The sequence below is a fragment of the Manacus candei genome, unplaced genomic scaffold, assembly GCF_025592945.1.
Source record: "Manacus candei isolate 608988 ecotype Guabito, Panama unplaced genomic scaffold, ASM2559294v1 h1tg000056l, whole genome shotgun sequence".
Taxonomy (NCBI): Eukaryota; Metazoa; Chordata; class Aves; order Passeriformes; family Pipridae; genus Manacus; species Manacus candei.
In genome coordinates this window covers 1,977,100-1,996,533 of record NW_026138104.1, presented here as the reverse complement: position 1 = coordinate 1,996,533, position 19,434 = coordinate 1,977,100, and the positions used below count along the sequence as shown (strand labels likewise).

Sequence of the window (19,434 nt, the reverse complement as noted above, 5' to 3'; positions counted from 1 at the left end):
GTGGGAGAATGAGGGATAATGGTAATAAGTGGAATGAGAACTGAGCATAAGGATGGAAATGTTCAATATGAGAGCACTTCAGCCCAGAGATGAGGTGAAATCTCTGTTTGCTTCACTGACTGGACTAAGCTTTGAGCAATCAGGCAGATTGAAATAGGCAAATTTTCCCTCTTGTGTGGTTCTGTGGCTCAGTAAATACCATGCTTGTTTTGTTTTGTTTTTTTTTTTAATGATTGGGTATTGTCATTTAGCTACTGTATATGCTGATATAAATCAAGATTGGCTAATCAGTTATGTTTGCATGCTTAATAAACTTCAGCACCAAGTCCCTAAACAGCTGATGATAATCAGGTAGGAGGTGCATCCCACTGTCTGTGTGGGACTTTCCAGGATGGATTTACTCTTTTTGTGCCTTGTTCTTTATTCTGTAACAGCCACTAACAACCTAATATTCTGATTCTTCCAGGGACAGTGTGGACCTTTAATCTGATTACTCTTACATATTCTTTAGTTAAAATAATTTTTTGCTTCCTGGGTTGAAACCTTCCTAGTTATACTTGTTATTAGATATTTTCAGTTAAAAAATTTTTGTAGCTTTCACCTTTTGATGCACTGAGAAAGTCATCAGGGCATGTGTGTCAAGAACAAAACACTTAGGCTTGACTAGTGTATGAGGCAGTAAAACTCTTCTGAGGCTGTGAGAGAAACTGGCCAAGTTGCTAGTAGGGCCTTTGTCCTGCTTCATCTGTGAGCTGATCAACCTGCTGCTGGGGTTTGTTTTTCAGAGGATTGCTTGTTTGTGAATCTTCTCTGCAACTGCCTCTCACTTTCATCTTTTATGTTAAGCCTGCAGCAGAAGTGAACTTCGTGAGGTGGGTGGATAAGAAGTTTGAAGACCTGTTTGGTCTCTGTTTTGGATTGTGCAGTTATTGTAATTGCAAGGAACTTCTGTGTAATCATATATTTTAATTGGGGTGCCATTCTTTTTAGTATGTTTACTGACTTTTTCTCTATGCCATGGCTCTAAGATGCGGTGTATAAACTATGCAGGCACCTGAGAGACAGAAATGCAAAGTACGATTTCAAAGTATGGAACAGCAGGTTTGCTAGCTTGGCAATAGTTTGAAAGAATAGGAAAACTTGAAGATTGATGATTTTTAAATATTTTTTTAAGACTTGAATATGTGTCTCCCCTCCCATCCACTCCCTGCCCCAATTTTTGTTAGTTTTAGTCCTTTTGAAAATAATCTTCAAACTGTGGTAAAGCTACAACAAATTCTAGTGTTGCAAGGTGAATGAGAAAGAGCATCAGGAACTTAGTATTTTAATGCTTTACTGCTTGTTCCTGCAGTAAGATAGTTGCTCTTTCTCGTCTGTAGGAATGGGCTTTGGAGAAAAAAACCAGTATGACAATTTTCATGAAAATGTCTTTCATTTACTCTTTCAAATAACACTGACCCTCAAGGTTTTCCTGGCAGCTTTTGGTTGTCTTTGGGAATCCCTTTGGATGAGTAAGAAGCTGCAGGCAGTCTGCATTATGGTGGAAGCCCTGCCTTAAGGTTTTGGAGTTTTGTTAATATAAAGCCCTGTGATGTAGTAAAAGAAAGAATGAAGTAAGTGTGATTCAACCATGCATCCTTCTAGATACATAACATGATTAATAATAGATAGCAGAAGCAAGGAGACTTGAGGATAATAATAAAGGGAATTATACTCAATGGAGTTGCAGTTTAAAACTGCAGCTGAGTATCAGAGAGGATGTTTCCATGTATTTCCATATAGATTTTTCTGTGGGGAGCATGTCAGGGGCATGTCATGAGGGAGAAGGTTATTGCTGTATAGTTTACTGTTAAAATTATTAAAGCTATGTTGACAACTTGAAAAAAATTAGTTCTTTTTTTTCGCAGTAAGAATCCCGTAAGGAGTTTCTTTATAATGTACTGTATAAAATTCATATGAAAGGTTGGATAGCATAAAAGATTGCTTGCGTGGATAACTGCTATGTGTTTCCTGTGTAAATGCTCCACAGAGTATCCGTTCTTGAAGATGCTGATATAAGGAGTTGCCACAGTGCCTGAAGAGCTGGTATTATATATTGTCAGGAAAGCTTGATGAAATTGTTTGCAAAACTCCTCTGAGAGCATCTCTAGTTATGTAGGCTGGCTCCCTCTGGTCGCCTGGCTTCAAGTGAGCCTGAGAAAAAGCAGGCTGTGAGGCTGCAGCCACCTGGCATTCAGAGAGCTGTAGGAGCAGCCTGGGTGACCTCTGAGGCACCTGGCCCACAGCAGCTCCTGCCCTCCACAGCAGCCCTTCTGCAGGGACCAGGGGAATGGTGGTAGCTGTCTTTGTATTTGTTATCAGAGGCCGGTGCTGGTAAAAAGAACCAGTTTACCCCAAACATAGGTCAACAGGCCCCTCTAACACCCTACCTGAATTGAACAGGATAAAAATAAAGACTGCTGTTACCCCAGGTGCAGCTGTTCCCCTCTGATAACAGTCTTTAAAATCTGAAGAATTGGTTCTCGTACCCCCAGGAAGGACAGTGATGGGCTTCTTTGCAGGCTCTATTTGTATTAAATATCAAGAAATAAAGATGATTTCAGTGACAATGTTGTAAGTTGAAAAAACAGGAAATGGGAAGCTGGAAAGTGAAACCCAAACTGGCAAACTTGAGTCAGCTTGGAGGTCTTTATAAAACACAGTTATTTCTGTAATTAAAGTAAGAGCTTATAATGCTGTTCATGGTGGCAGTTGGGCTGAGGGCCTGAAGCAGCAGAACAGACTCTGTATTTGTCCTGGTGTAGCTTTGAATGCTTGTTACTCAGTCAGTGAAAAAAGCCCTTGCTATCCATGTTGGTCTCTAGATCCAGGGATAGTGAGGCCAGAACTTAGGAGCAGAGTTGATAGGTAGCTATCAGCTACCTGTTTGAAGGTAGGACTTTCAAATCTTTTCTCTTGGAGGGCAGATTAAAGTTATAGGCTGCAAAAGCTGTGGGTACTGTGCACCCAGACCTGTAGCAGGCTTCTGTTATTTATTTTGCTTTCCCCTGATGACAGGCTTTTCCTCCATCCCCAGACCTTCTTTCTCAGTTTCTAATGGTATAGCTAGCTGCTGTCAGGGAGTAGCTAAAGCTGCCTCCTTCTCCTTCCCTCCCAGGAACAAGGACTTCATGTGCTGTGCTTGTGACCTTCTCTTATCATGCTCAGATCTGTGGTAAAGAGAGGAGATGTGTAAGTGGCAGAAAATTTCAAACAACAGCAGTGCAAAGGGGTAGATCTGATTTCTGGCATTTGGGCTAAAGAATTGTTTTAGAAGTGAAGATGCAAGAGAGTGTATAATCTAGTGCTGCTTCAGATACTTGTGCCTGCTCATATCTATTCAATTTGCCATTCCAGTCATGGATCTCCATCTAAATTGCTTCATAGATCTGATGGTTTTATTGAGGTATGAGTTAAATCTAAATAAAAAACATTACCATTGTGAGAGTCAATGCAGGAAGAATATCTTATGGACAGAAGTTTGGTTTCATAGTCTATAGAGAGAGAGTAAATTTGACATGTTTATTATCTGGAGACAGCAATTTGCAAAAACTGTGAGGTTCTCTTTTCAGTTAAGACTTCATCTACTCTCTGCTAATAGTAAATACAAAGCAGAGCCACATACTGAATTTTTGTTCATGTTGGTCTTCACTGATTGTTTTTTAATAATTGAAATTAAAATTCTTTAAGTGTATCATACCAATATTTTCAGCTATTACTAAAGTAGATGCTGTAACTTAAGTTCTTCACACTGAGAAACACTGTGTAGGATTATTGACTGAAAAGGAATATTTTTTTTTTTAAAAAGCATGAAGGAGCTGGAGTTTGGTGTGATTCACTAAATGTATCCCTTGTTAAATGCATCTCAGATTACTTAGGGTTACATCCAGTTTTCCACTGTTACAAGTTAGAGTTATATTGAGCTTTTAAATAGGAGGAAAGTATCTTAATCATCCATTAAAGGCAATAAAAGAAGTTGGTTATGACACCATTAAAACAAATGTGATGAAAAATCTGTTTCAGTGTTTTGTACTTAAGAAGAACATGGGATTAAGATGTCATCTGTACTGCATCTAAGTTAGTGCTGACTGTGTTATTATCAGAATCATGATTTTTTTTTCTTGTATTCCCTACCTAAATGTCAACTAGGCTCTTACGTGACAGTTGCACAAAGGACATTAAGAACTATGATCTGCTGTCTGTACAGGAGAGATCCATCCATCCAAATGAATCTGTAGATGTATTTAAAACAAACATGGTTTTAATTGGAAAAAAAAAACCCTTGTTCAGTCATGTGATGGTGTTCTGTCTGTTTTATATGAGAATATTTTTCTTCCCACATATCTTGCTTCTGTCATAGCCTTAGTCCATACCCTTTTGATTACTGTGTCTACAAACCCCTGTATTTAAAATACCAAACTTTCTTTAAAACTTCATTGTTCTGAAGCTTCTTTACTTGTTTCTGATACAACAGTTGCAGGGAAAAAAGTACTACAGGAAAAAGTACTACGCATGGTAAAGCTTTTGAATATAGGCATCCAGTTACCTCCCATAGTACTCTCCATCTTTGCTTTCTTGGTCTGATGATGATTTGGTTTAATGTTTCCTTATTTATTATTTCCATACTGTATTATGTAGTGAGAAAATTATGCCAAATTTTAAAATAATTTGAATGTCATTAGTGTGTTAATGGTTATGCATATTTATTTTACAGGAAATAATCAGCTATGTAGATATTAAAGGTCAACTGGAAAAGGTGTGGATTAAAGATGAAAGAATTTATCATCAGTCAGAACAAAAATACTGATATGCAAAGAAAAAGATTAATGTGAGCAGAACTGACAGTTCATTAAGAGAAATGTGCCATTTAACACCGTCTGAAATAATACCATAATTGAGATTGCATTTTAAAGAAGTGATGGCTCTGTAATTTATAACATCATTTGTTTTGTCCCAGACAGTTTAAAACCTTACCTTTCTGTAGCTCAGTCACTTTTTATCTAGGTAATTTTTAATAATTTATGCATTAATTTTTTCATTCCTCTGAAAGATACAGTACTGGTTGTATTAATATATTGTCATAGATGCACCATTTGTCCTGCTGTAAATGAAAATTATGCTTGCAGGTCTACCTGCATTAAGATAAAAGTTGCCCCTGCATCAATTGGCCTTGATGATAGCCAGAAGAAGTCAGACAGTGCTTGTCTTAGCAATACTTCTCCAGTGATTTCCATTTCCAAAAACTATACAGGTAAATGGTAACTCCAGGTGTGTATATTACAAATAACTAAACTTTGCTTGACTTCTCATTCTTGTAATTTGAAAGACCCAAAATTAACAAAGTTATAAGTGGGAGATCAGGAATCAGCAGCTTTTTGTCTGGGTGATGTGGGAACATTAACAACCACTTTGCATGGGGAGAAAATGGTGCTGAGTGACTTGAGTTACATAGTAGGGAGAATGGCTGGGAAGATCTTCACCTTGTTGAAGATCCTCAAGCTCTTCTCCAAAGACAGTTCAGCTTTTACCACCTTTGGTTTTTATGGCTTAAAACAGTTCAGATCATACAGCAATTTTTTTTGTGTGGTCATTGGAAAAAGGTAAAAGAAGATTTTCAGATGTAATCTCTTTCATTCCCGCCCACAGCCATGAACATATTCATATCCTTCTTATTGCAGCAAATTTTAAGTCTCAGACATCAAATTTATTTGATCCTGTGACTATATTTGCTTTTAAGGAAATTTCATTGCAATAGTTTTAAGTTAGTTCTGTACTCTGAGCCACTGGAAATTTGGTTCCACACAGAACTGTCTGTAGACCTTGGAAAAAAATAACTAACTAAAAAAAAATCGTAGGTGGAGGAGGGAGAGGAATAAGAAAAAAGGCAACAGATCACTGAAATGTACTTCATAAACACAAATGCCTAATGTTAACTTCTTGAAATTTTGACAAATCTTTGCCCATTCTGTCTTACAGTGCTCAGGATGATCACCATCTTTGCTACACAGGTTGCAGAATGTGATACTAAATGAAACATGCTTTCGTGTACACAAACTTGAAATAGTAAATTATTTAAATAAAAAATGGAATGTTTTAATAATAGTATGACAGTAGTATTTTGTCGGTGGTCAAAATACTATTAGGGATCCTTTGATTTCAATCTACAAGTAGTTTTTATTGAGCATTGCATTCAGAAGTACATCCATCATCTTTAAATTAAATGAAAAATAGAGAAAAGAATGGTGTGGTTTTATTACTAACTGGTGGGTTGACCTTGGCTGGATGCCAGATGCCCATCCAACTGCTCTATCACTCCCCTTCCCAGACAGACAGAGGTGAGAGTAAGATGGAAAAGAACTCGTGGGTATGGATAAGGCAGTTTATTAAAGCAGAAGCCAGGTGAAAGCTTGTGCACCCAAAAGCAAAGCAAAAGATAAGATGGTTCATTCTCTACTTCCCATCAGCAGCAATGGGCTGCCACTTTGGCTAAGCAGGGCTCCAGCACGTGTGATGGTTCCTCAGCAGGAGGCAGTGGAGACAATGAATGCCTGCCTTCCTGCTCCTTACCTTAGCTTTTATATCTGAGCTGATGTCATGTGGTCTGGAATATCCCTTTGGTCAGTTTGGGTCAGCTGGCCTACTTGTGTCCCCTCCCAGGATCTTGCCCTCAACTGAGGAAGGAATGTTACAGTGCTGATGGTGTGCTCGGCAGTAGCCGAAACACCCGTGTGTTATCAACAACCTGCTAGCTACAAAGCACAGCACTGTGAGGGCCACTAAGGGGAAATGAACTCCATCTCAGCCAGACCAAATACACTGACGAATTTTCACTTGTTCTAGTAGTTACAGTATAGGGTTCTGCTGTTCTACTGACTTGGTAGGCTTATATCTGTACGTAATGGACTAGATTTGGTTGTATAGCTCTGGTTTTGCCATTCTGGCAGTGGTATTTTAGTGTTCATTATCACTTTAGAGAAAGATGCTGCATTGGGAACATGTGCTTTTTAACTACATATTTCCACAATCATACTGTTAAGGCACAGCTTTAATGTCCTTCTAATGTAACTTTTTTGAAAATGAAATTGTCTTTTTTCGTTTCTTCTTTTTCTTTGACAAAACTGTATTAAGAACTGATTAGGTGGCTTTACAGGAATATAGATGCCTGATTACTGATGCCAAATCAAATCATTTAGACCTAAGCATATTGGAATGTCTCTCACATCAAACTTTTCTTCTAAGATTTGTGATTCAGCTAATTTAAGATAACATATACATTAAATGAGTTTTGAGGAGCAATTCAATTGAACAGGTGAATCTGATACTCCAGAGATTTCTGTCGTTAAATGATGCTTTATAATATTGCTTTACAGAAGCAACAGTACTAATATAGGTTTTCTTAATGGCTTCTCTCTTGAAAGCAAAGTGAAAACAATTTTAAAAATTAGTGAAATCTTTAAGTTTCCTGTAGTTATTTTGTTCTCCAATGTATTTCAAAAAACTTTTATATAACTGAGATTTTTTTTTTTTTTAGTTTTGTTAGTTTTACACCAATGCCTGTTTTCAGATAATTTTTCTCTGGCTTAAACCAGTGCAGTCAAATGTGGGTTTAGATGCTGTGGGCGTTACCTGGTATGTGAATGTATGTACTAATGTGATAGCACATGCAAAACATACTGGAGTTCTTCAGTAGAAATCCAAGAGTGTTTTACCCACTAAGGAAGTACTTAAGATGTGGAGTATAACATTGTAGCCATGAGAAAAATCAGATGAATATTTGTCTTATCTATAAATACTCTGGCTCAGGTACTGGCAGCAGTGATCACAAGAGAACTTTTTGTGCCAGACAGGGCAGCCATGGTTTGTGAGCAAGGCTGGATGGTGGAACAAATGCAGCTGCATTCTGCAGTGTAGGTATGTGTGCTCAGGTGACACCATAGCTGGAAAAGGAGGCACCTCAAACCCACTTGCATTGGCTGTGCAGTACAGGAACTGCTAACTATAGAGTTGTGCCATTTATACCTAAGTCAGGCCTTGTACTATAAGGATTGATGGTTTCAGTACCCATGTGGAGACAGTTTTTCAAATTCACAAATTCCACTCCTGGGAGGTAATGTCAAATGGCAGTGTTGTTGGACTTATAAATAAAATAGTTGTTAGATCTACTTTTCAAAAGTACTATTTGTCTGTAAATGTTAGTGTTATTCAAATACTTGTTACTCCATGTAGCCCTGTTCTTGTTAAACTACTTATCCTAGACAAGTTCAAATAAATTTGCAGTTACTTGATTAGACTTTTAGTAGCTGACCATAACTTGAGGTATTCTCTTCATCGGAGTTCTCCAAATATTTTACCTCCAGATGGGAAATGATGGATCAGCAAAATTGTAGTGTCCTCCTGGGCTAAATCACTCAGTAGAGTAACATCCCAGTGGCCATGCTACTATTGTTGCCTTTCTTCCAGCACTGCATGGATTTACTGCACAGAGCTGTGGAATCCTTCAATAGGTGGAGAGCACAGTATGTGCATCACCTTGTCACTGCCAGTGTTGTGTGATCAGTTGAGAAACAAAATCACCTGAGTGTAAACAACAGGGATTAGATGTTTGAATATAAAACTACTGGTGAAACTTAGCTTTTGTGTTTCTATTTGGATGACTGTGAATCACTACAGTAGCACCAAATTGTGCTTAATAAATAGTTCTTCAGCTGTCAAATTTATTATATCATGAAACCAGAAGGATTTAAATGGTACTGCTACCCCGTATGCTATTGACTTGAATCTGATTTGTGTTCAGTCCTCTTTACACCCAAATGGATTGGGTGGCAATTTGTCTACATGATGATTTTCTAAGAAAGATAAGTCTTGAAGAACACGGAGCAATCATATTTATTTCTTTATTGGTGTGTTGTATTCAACCTGTCTCATGCAATAAATCAAGTAGTTACTGCACTTTTATCAAATCATAAGTTGTCAAGGTACCAGTTGATAAGGGTTGGTTCATTTTTACTTGAACCCCAGATGGAGTCATCCAGAAATGACTCTTGCAGTCCTGCTTTTAGTTGTGCAGGTAAGGATCGTGATAAATTTTTAGCTTTTTACGCAATAGCCTACAGTAAGCTGGTAACTTCTGTGGTCAGTGCTTGATGATACTTCACCAAATTGGATATCCGTAGCTCTCATTTTGTCTCTATACAACACTTTTCTCCTGCATCACTTTTTTTTCCTTCTCTGGGTCCCTTTGACTTTTTAGGGGAAAATCGTAAAGGCAGTGAAACATCTATACCTCAATACTGTCTGAAAGCATTCTGTTACCTTTCTTACCTTCAGCAAGTTCATTGCTTATGTCTTAAAATTCCACATATAAATTATTATTATTATTATTACTCAAGTAATTGCCCAGTACTGATTGGGCTCATTCATTTATAGATGCTTCATAGTTTTCTCTTTTTTCTCAAGGAATATTAAAATATCCTAAGATGCATTAGCTCTCATTTTCAGTGACAAATTATTTTCTGCCTGTTTGTCCTTTCTAGAATTTCTTCCCTGCACTCTGCAGATCTTCCCAGTTTAAAACCATCTGCTCAGTCATTGTTAACTCTTTGCCTAATAACTTCACTGTGAAATGAGTAATTCTGACATTTTCGTGTGGAGCCTTATTAGCAAAGTTGTGTGTTCCTGCTGGGATGGTTTTAGGAGTCAAGGGCATCACCTTCTTGCAGATTTTTTTGTGAAACAACAGATTGTTAAGTAAAAATCCAGAATCTGAAATCCAGATTTAAATAAATCAGCTGTTAAGGCTATTGTGGGCATGTATACCATGTCCATAATGAATCCAGGTCTTTTCTGTAGTGAAGAAGGTCCTGTTAGCTTTTGCATCTGTGTGAATGTTCACAATGTTATACAGTTTGTTTTCCTTTTTATTTTCCTGCTCACACTGTTATTTTTCTACTTCCAGTCTAGTAGAAGCAATTTGAACCTATTCGTCCTGACCCAGAAGGCCATGGGAATAGATACATTTTCCTTATGTCAAAAGTGGAGTGTATATTTCTTTTACATTTCCATACAACTTTTTGCTTAGTTCCCAGTTTTTAGTGTGTTTCTTTCTGCTTACAGACAATGAAATAAATTGGGGGTCGTGGTACATGTTTAACATCGGTTTGCTTTTTTAAAAATGTATCAGAAATTCTTTATAAGGATTTTAAAGCAAGGAAATAGACAGCTTTGTGGCTAGGATGGCTTTCAGTCAAATTAACCAGTGTGATCTTATAATATACCACCAATAGCTGAGCTCTTGTATCCCTCTTTTCTATTCCCTATGATCCTTTGGGTGGCACAGGTGGCAGAGGAAAGAGATGATGATGAAAAATATTACACTGGACTTGTTGGAAAGAGAAAAACACTTTTCATGAGTGCTAGAGTTGTTCTTTCTGGTAGAAGGAAAAGAATTTCTACATCTCCCCATTCTGTAACTTATGTCTGTGAATTGACAATTGAGTCCCATTCACAGACTAGAGTAATTATTACCTGTGTTACTGTAAGTGATTGTCTACAGTCATACATGAGATAAGATTTGTGCCAAAAAATAATCTTTTATTAGAGCAACTGATAACAGCTGGGAAAACCAGACAGGCTGAGAGGCAGGCATGCCTTTTGCCTTACTGCTCTCTGTCTCTTGGAAACTGATTCCTGCACTCCAGGGTGGAAGACTAGCCATTAGTGCATTTTGGGAATTCTAATTTTGGATCCTCATTAGACTCTCCCTGTTAGTGAGTAACTTTTATAAATGAACAGCACTACCATAAGCTAATGGCTGTATTAGGACCAGGACATAGGATATTGTAGTTAATTCATCTTATTTGAGAGGAATTTAACTCAGGTGCTCTAGTAAAGCTGCATGTTGGAGACATGCATTCAGGTAAACTGTAGAGGGACCTAAAGGCTGCAGGACACTTTTGATTGCCAAGAACTGGCTTCTGGGTTAGAGCACTGACTGCTTCTTTGAAGCAGCATCAGTGTTTCCACCCATTTTACTTCAGTTTGTTGTCATTCAGGTATTCACTGAATAAATGTACTTCTGTTGGAAAACGAGTAGCTGAGTAAATAGGTTAAGTGGACAGTTCATGATCTACAATAGACTACATTAACAAAATTTAAATATTGGTACTGAGTCATAGTTATGGTTCGATAAGCCATTTGTCTCAAACTCTAGGTAATTATTAAATAAGCAATACAAGAATCTGAATCAAGGAAAAGCAGCAGTTTTTAGTATGCTTGCTAGAGCCATTTTAAATATATCTGAATCAAAATAACAAACTTCCCAACACATTTAAGGTAGAATAGAAAGGGAAACCATCCACATGGTTGGTAAGCCCTTTTTTTTGCAGGTGTGACTGGTTTTCTCATTTGCAGAATCATATTTGCTGTGAACAAAGGCTTCCTGATTGTCATATCAACTTGACTAGAAAGCTATTCTGCAGCTAGAGAGATATCAAATATTAATATTTGTGCTCATGTAGTCAAAGGTGCATGTATTAGATAGATCTTGAGTCTGGATATAGCTATAGCCTCTTATAAAAACCAAATACAATTTAAAAATTACAGTGATAATAAATCAGTGCAGTGTGTTTTGTCAATAATTGATCCTAGACAAAAATCAGATACATCCTCTGAGCCTAAGATAAAGCCAGATGAACCAGAGACAATTGGGTTTACGAAGGAAGAAAATGTATTCTTACTTTTTTTTTTTTTAAGTTCAGAGTAAGAGGCAGCAGGGGATTTTTTGTGTTAAAGACATATATACACATAGGCGTAGATCGTTCACTCTGTATTTTAAATACAGGGCTTTACAAGGTACCGTGAGCTGTTGCTTAATGAATGAGTTAAAATAAAGTTATGGTTTGTGTTACAGTGCAGATAGATGATGTTGTCTTGCACTTGGTAATGCATCAGAACAGTTTCGTTTTTCATTTTGGATAAATGATGGTCACAGTCCCTGGAGAACATGGAACAGTGTCTGTCCGTCCTGTAATTACATGGAAGTTCCCCAGTGGGTCTGATACGACCTTAATTTTAATAAGTGGGCCTTATGCTTGGATTACTTCTCTCAAAATAGGCTGCAACAGCAGGACATGTGTTGATCTTTTATCTTTCAGGCGACACAGGAAGCGGAGGGGAGTTCACTGCTTGTCAGGAGGTCCTTCCTCCACCTTTCCAGGCAAAAAAGTGCTTGAGCAGCAATATGTAAATCTTGAGTACTCACCTGGTGATCCTTCATTTACCTTTTCGCTTTTATGTACACTGGCCATTAAGGTTTGAAGTTTTGATGATCCCCTGTAAGCTCTGTCTTTTTAAAATGAGATTGTCGCTCTTCCTGTAGTGTAACCATGGAAACAGACAGGGAACCCTTAAAGAAAGTGATCGAACATGCTGTGCTAATTAATCCTACCCTTCATTTTTTTTTCAGTTGAAGGATGTGGTTAAATAAATTTTGCATGAGTAAGCATATTTAGATGTGAAAAGGGGTATAAAATATGTAGCAAATTTTCTTGCAGAAGGATATCTGAGAAAACCCTGGTAACTGTCATCTATTTGCATCTGGAGCATCAAAACAAGAAATGTAGTATCATGTTGGTGTTTCACATATATATTTTCGTAGCATTCTTTTCTATACTGTAAATATATCTGAAAGATGAGAGTATTTTTTCACGTCTCAAGTGCGATGAGAGACATTTGCATTAATTTTGAGTCTTTGAGTGAAAGTGTTTAAAATTGCAAATGCCTTCTTTATACAGAGCGTTATTCAGAAAAAGCAAAGGTTGCTTCCTCCCTGAAAGAAAGCAATTCCTCCAAGGCATTTGCCTAATTCAGGTCCTTTGAGTCCTGCAGAGGGGTAGTAACTGACTGAACAGTGGGACTGTGCCAAATTTTCCCCTTCCTAATCTTAGTTTTTGTGACTGTTTCCCTTGGTTGTTCACTCTTGCTTTCCACTGGGCCATATAGTTTCCAAAGCAGTATGTGCCCAACTAGGAAACCAATTGGCCACAACTGAAAACATATGGCTTGTACCCATAAGCCTCCCCACAAACCAGCACACCTCTTAAACCCTGTGATGATGTCTAAAGCCAATGTAGGGCCTCAACTCGCTTTTACAAATGAAGGTTTTGTTTATAAGTTTCTCCTTTTCGGTGATGATCCTTGTATAACCGAGAAACCAGATGCAGCAGCGAACCTCAAGTGAGACTTTCATTGTGTCTTGGGAGTGAAGAATGTATTAAAGAAAAACAATAGGCTGGGATTAGCCCAAAAGGGCCATCCTTTGAAAATCAGATAGATTTTACTTAACCTGGAATGGTTTAGAGTTGGAGGAGATCTAGAAGCAAGCAGTATGCTGAGGAAACAGCATGGATGGCATTCCCAGCAGGATGGGAGGACTGGTTCCGTGCTGAACAGTCACAGAAGAGGAGGAAAGGAGTGCTTGGGCTGACTATAACACTTGCAAAGCTCCGTCCTGGCCATCAAAGTGGCAGAAACTGGCTGGCAAGCTTGGATATTGTATTATTTGCAGTGTGACTTCTGGTATGGCAAGTTGAGGACTCCTTTATCTCCACATGGGAGATTTCTGGAATGTGTGAATCATCAGCTTTGTATTATGGAAATTTGAGTTCATTTTTCATCCCACAAGCTCTAAAGTTTTTTGACAGTTTTCCCCAAAACACATGATGTTGCTGACTTCTTAAAAATGCCTTTCCCCTGCCTGCTTACATCTCTTCTCTTATCAGAGCTAGGTAGAAGATTAGAGAGGAATTTGTTTGCAACCAATTTCAGTCTTCCTCAAACAAGACTAACAGGGAGGGCTCAGGCAGGCAAAGAAGGATGGAGTCATTCAATATCCAGAATTCTCAAATCCTTTCATAATTTTTATATTGCTTAATAATACTAGGTCCATATCCACAAATTCAGGGAATAGTGTTTCAGTTTAGTCACATGGAATATAGATGCTCAGAAACTCAGGCTTGTTAATAGTTCTGTGTGCTAGGAATAAGAACTGTTCACTAGCAAAAACATTAATCTAGAGGCAGAGGCACTGTGGAGCACATGATATGACCTCTTTGGGGCTGTACCTGGCCAACCTTGGGTTGTATTTGTCAGCCAACTTATTCATCAAGCTGGTGGCCAGGTGCACAAATGTAAAAGAAATGGAGGTCTGAACATTTTTAAAAATGAGTTTTCTTGTTTCAAATGTGATTTTTTAAAGAAGAAATCATGGCATACAATTCAAATTATTCCTCTACAGTGGTCTAACTGCTATAATCAGCTGATAATGCAATCTGCTGGCAGGATTTGCCATCATTACTATGGAGATATATTCACTAACTGTTCTTAAATAGCCTTTCCAGTGTATTAAGAATAAAGGGGCAAAGCACTCTTCATCTGCACTCTTTTGAGAATTCTCATGTTGGTTATTTCTTTCTGAGTGTATGACTTTGTTTTCTTGTTTCTGTAAGGTATAAAACATGACCTTTTGTTTTAGTAATTTCATTTGTTTTGTGAAAGGAAAATCAGTAGTTCAAGAAGACACAAAAAAGCACCCAGTAGTGCATTCTCCTGATTTCCATTACTTGTGCATGTCCAGTGTTCCCAACAAGGGAGTGGAGGGTCTCAAGGTAGTAGCTAGGAGCCGATAATTTGAAAAGGCATTTGCAGGCCTGTAATGGGAACAGTCACCTCTAGCCCTGAAAATGTTTTTCCATTTTCTGGAGGAGAGCATCTTCTGCAGGAGAAACATTGTTACAAAAGTGTGCTCTCTACTGCTGGTTTTAGCATATGATGATCTCTCTTTTACATGAGGTAGATTATGGTTGTGTAGTAATGTGAATTATTTTAAATGACTGACAAGCTTAAAAGACAATTATTGTAAATAGTATATCTTCAGTAGGCCACAGACTTCACTGAAATGATTTCTGAAATTGGTGCACTGCCAATACACATTCGTCGAGAGAGAAGAATTTTTCACATACCATTTTCTGGTGTATTACTACAATATTAATATTTATTTGAATGGTAATGTGTAAGTGTGTCTACAGCTTTCAAACATAAACTTGAATAAGCAAGCTAGGGTTTGCAGTGTAAGCTGTGGAAGGTTTCCTCAGGATTCCCTAAAAAGCCAAATCTCCTCTGTGGCATCATTTGTATGGGAGTTTCCTTATAATTTCCTTTTTCTAAAAAACTCTGAAATCAAAGGATATCAATGCCTGAGGATGAGCAGTTAATGACAATTAAAATCTTTATTTATTTGTCTAGGTATACCTGCTTATTTGTTTAGGTATACCACCATGTATCTTTGCATCTCTCCTGGGCCTGTGGTTGTCATTATGAAAAGCATATTTTATTGTCCCTTCATAATATTCACAGCTTTGTTTAGCCAGGTACCAAATGATAGATACTACCATGTTTTTTCATTAAGTAACTTACTCGAGTAGTAGAAGAAAAGTACGCTTGCAACATGCCCTCACATTACGTGTGCTCAGATATCCTTTTAGGATTGTAACTATACAGCAAATTCTTTCTTTGTTTTGTTTACATTTATTTATTTGTGTTTACCCCACAGGTCTTGCAAGAGCTAAATCAGTCCCCAGTCATACATATTCTAATGAAGTGGTAACCCTATGGTACAGGCCTCCAGATGTCCTTCTGGGATCAACAGAATATTCCACCTGCCTTGACATGTGGTAAGTGTAGATGATGATGATGTAGATGCTTTAGCTCTTGGGTTTTTTGGGCATATAAAGCAAATATGTAGTGAGATTAGTGATAGAGGTTAAAAAACGTGTGTGTAGTAGTACATGTGGTTCACCCAGCATCTCCCTAAAGGAATCCCCTCCTGCCACCCCACCGATTCGCAGCTGGTACCTGCTGTTGGTATGACACTAGAAGACCTATTGGTGCTTTGCAAGACACTGAGTTATTGCTTGACTTTTGTAGTCTTAGTGCAGTATTTTCATGTGATATGACACTTGTTTTGCAGTAGATAAACTTTCACCATGGCCTCCTGTAGCAAGGAGAAAACCTGAATTCTCTGGATGTGACCATATAGCCTCAGTTCTTAATCTGCTGTATTTGTTAGCAGTAAATCAGTGTGATACATCACTGAATAGTTTTTTTACAAAGCTACAGATTTTATTTAGACTTGAAGGTTTGGAAGGGCAGTTTGATTTGAGGATTGGCAGTTTGATTGAGGAAGGACTCAAAATTGTACTTCAGCAATCCAGGTTATTATTTTTTTTCCTGAGAAAATGACACAAGAATATTGGGGGAAAACACAATAATTACATCTTCTGTGATATCCATAAATGATGTCCTCTTGCACGGAGCATTTCATATAGGCCTAAAAAAGACCCAAGTACTTAGGGACAGAGGTGGTTTGTTTGGTTCAAATGAAGAATGATGTCCTATTCCTCTTGTACTTGATTTGTAGCCCTTACAATATTTTTGCTGCCCTGTGCAAACTGAAGAACTACGAAAAGCTTGGGAAAAAAGCCCCAGCAATACAGTTTCTTTCACATGGCAGCAATTTGTGTAGAGGCTCAGCTACTGCCACATCAGAGATCAGATTAGGGCAAATGTGTATTGTATTTGGCAGAAGAGGTTTAGGTTTTTACTTCTATGCTTTTCTGGGTTATCTGAGACAGCACTTCCAGTTTGATTGTGAGAGGTGTAGTTGCATGTTAAGGTCACTTATGCTTACTTGGCACATTCAATAGTGAGCTCTGCTGGAGCCCAGAGAGGCTTGGGGCTGTACTTACACAATGGTTGTACATAGCTGAGCCATAATTATATTAAAACCACTTGGTGGCTTCCCAGAGTGGGAGGAAGGGAGACACAGAGAAACCTGCCCACCATCAGATTCCAAGATAATCTGGTAATTTGTTACGAAAAGTGTGTTTGTAGCATTAGCATTTTTATGCAATTACTGGCATTATGTCCTTATGGCAGATAGTGTGTGCACTCTTGTGTCATTATTGATGATCTACATGATGACTAAACTAGGAAGCCACTTCACTAAATATTTAAATAATGCTGAGGTAGAAAGCACAGCTGTTTCCTCTATTTAGAGGAAAAAAAAAAGACACAGGGCCTTTGCTATAGCCATGATAAATAACATTTCATGGTTGTTCCCCAGGAACAGAAAGTGGGGCTCCCACTGAGTAGAAGACCAGCTGCATAAAGAAAGAGTCCAAATATTAACCCCTGGACAGTGGCTGGGAAGCAGGTGGCAGGGGCTGCAGGCTATTTTTACACTTCATTTGCTGGTGTAGAGAATTAGAATAGTAACTAAAAGCTAATGATCCACATGCAATGTTACATTCTCCAGCATTCTTTTTTTTTTAAATAGCCACTGGCAATAAAATAATATTAATGAAGACGTACATGCATTAGTGGTGTCAGGCTGCTGATGGAAATCAATGGTGGGCTTTGTGATTTACTGCTGACAGCGTTTGATACAGCAGCATTATGTGACTGTATTATACTACCCATGACTGCATCAAAGAGTTGTGATAACCTTTGATATAGCTTGCTTTTTTTTTTTTCCCTCTTGATGAGGACTTACTAGTAGCTAGGAAAATGGCTTTGCATTGCCTCTGGTGTAACTTGCCCTAATCCTTGAATTTTACAGTCCTTTGAAAGTCAATGCAAGGAAAATAGGCTTCAACACATAAAGGGTTTAGGGATTACTAAAACCCATACATAAGTAACACAGAAACATAGGGAAAAAAATCCCCAAATGAACCTATTCTATTTGTTCCTTACAGGAAGAGTATAGTATTAGTAAATGAAGCAATTTAAACAGGTTATTATATCCATTTGATTCTGGTAATGCATGTGCTGCTGCTACATCTGGGTTGCTTACATCAAGAAGTCACTAGGGATATTTTATTTTGAAGTGCAGCTGGCTTTAAACTGTGTTTTCTAACAGCTGGCAAATTTTTTTGCATATTCCCTTGTTTCACTTTTTTAAAAAAATACACTCTTAGTCACATTACAGGTAACCTAAGCAGTTATGGGCTGGGATATATTTTAAATTCATTTTCATTAACTAACATCAGCTATGTTTATTGCTGCGGAAGAAATAAATTAAACTTAGGCCAGTCAAATGTTACAAAAGTGCTTCTTAAGTCACTGTTATGTAACTTTGTAACATTGTTTTTTATACATGATTTCAAATCTGATCTTAGTTCAGGGAAACTTCTTCATATGGAATTTTTCTATCGCATTATTAGAAAAATAAATTGTGTTTTTCAAGAACACACCGCTTTTCACACATAGGCTGCTATGAGTGTGGATTTGAGTGCTTACTGTAATTCCGTACTTGCTTTCATGAATATTTGACCAATGAAGACCTGCCACAGTAACTAAGATATTCATTACATAAAAATGGATCTTGTCATAGACACAGGTGCACCAAATTATGTTTTTTACACAGGGGATCTTACAAAGGCATCTTTATCCTGTTTCTCCTGTAAACAGTTTGCAGTGGGAGAAATATGAGAGCAGGAGTCCCAGTACGCCCTCAAGAAATACTTCTTGGGGCCTGAGAAAGAAAAGAGCATAAGGGAAATTAGCTCTTTTGCCCTCGATGTTCTTCAGGATTGTGACTTCCACTCCTAAGAAATCCTGATGTGTAGGATTATGGTATTAAGGTGATATAGCAATAACTATCAAGCTATTGTTAATTAAACTTCTCTCGCTGTCAGTAAGCTCTTCAAAAGTTGTATAAGCTGAATTAGCTTTTGACTGGAAAATTCTGTAGGATCAAATTCATAGAAATGCTGTTTGGGAGGAAACTGTCTGGGTCTGTAGTTATGGAAAGAGCATTTCAGTTCCTATCTGAAACCTACTTTTATCCTTTGGGAACATCAGATTTACTGTTACTTTTTCACTGCTAGAAATATGTTTCGTGTGTGTAAGGAAATTATCTTATAAAGGTATCTGGATGCAAAAAGAAAACCAGAAAGAACGCATTCAACAGGACAGTATCTCAAGTTGCTTAAGTTTGTGGAGTATTTTCTTGAGGTTATTTTGCACTCTGCTTTTACTGAACAAGTGAGTTCAACAGAAAAATTCTTGCAAAAAGTGATCATGTAGATTTCTATCCTTCATGAACATAGTATTTCTTAATGTAGAAACTGAGCATTGCTACAATGCAAAACAAATTTCTGGAACTTTTAATTCTAGGTAGCTCTGTGACACAGGCAAGAACATGAGCACTCTAGTCACTTGTAATTACAATTACTTGAAGTCTGACTGTAAAGAGATACCTTGAGCTATCATGCTTTCAAGTAAATCAGTTTTCATTCATTGCATCTGTTTCCTGCAGAAATTTTAATGGTTTTTGTC

The 19,434-nt window shown here is 37.7% G+C and overlaps 1 protein-coding gene across 3 annotated transcripts in view; it reads left to right on the top strand.

The window, feature by feature from the left end:
- The window catches only part of CDK14 (cyclin dependent kinase 14), a 313,070-nt gene that overhangs the window by 166,632 nt on the left and 127,004 nt on the right, over positions 1-19,434 (top strand). For all 3 annotated transcript variants that reach the window (XM_051802182.1, XM_051802184.1, XM_051802183.1), the window contains one exon: positions 15,647-15,767. In XM_051802182.1, the coding sequence (XP_051658142.1) occupies positions 15,647-15,767 (121 nt within the window). The remainder of the gene's footprint in view (positions 1-15,646; positions 15,768-19,434) is intronic.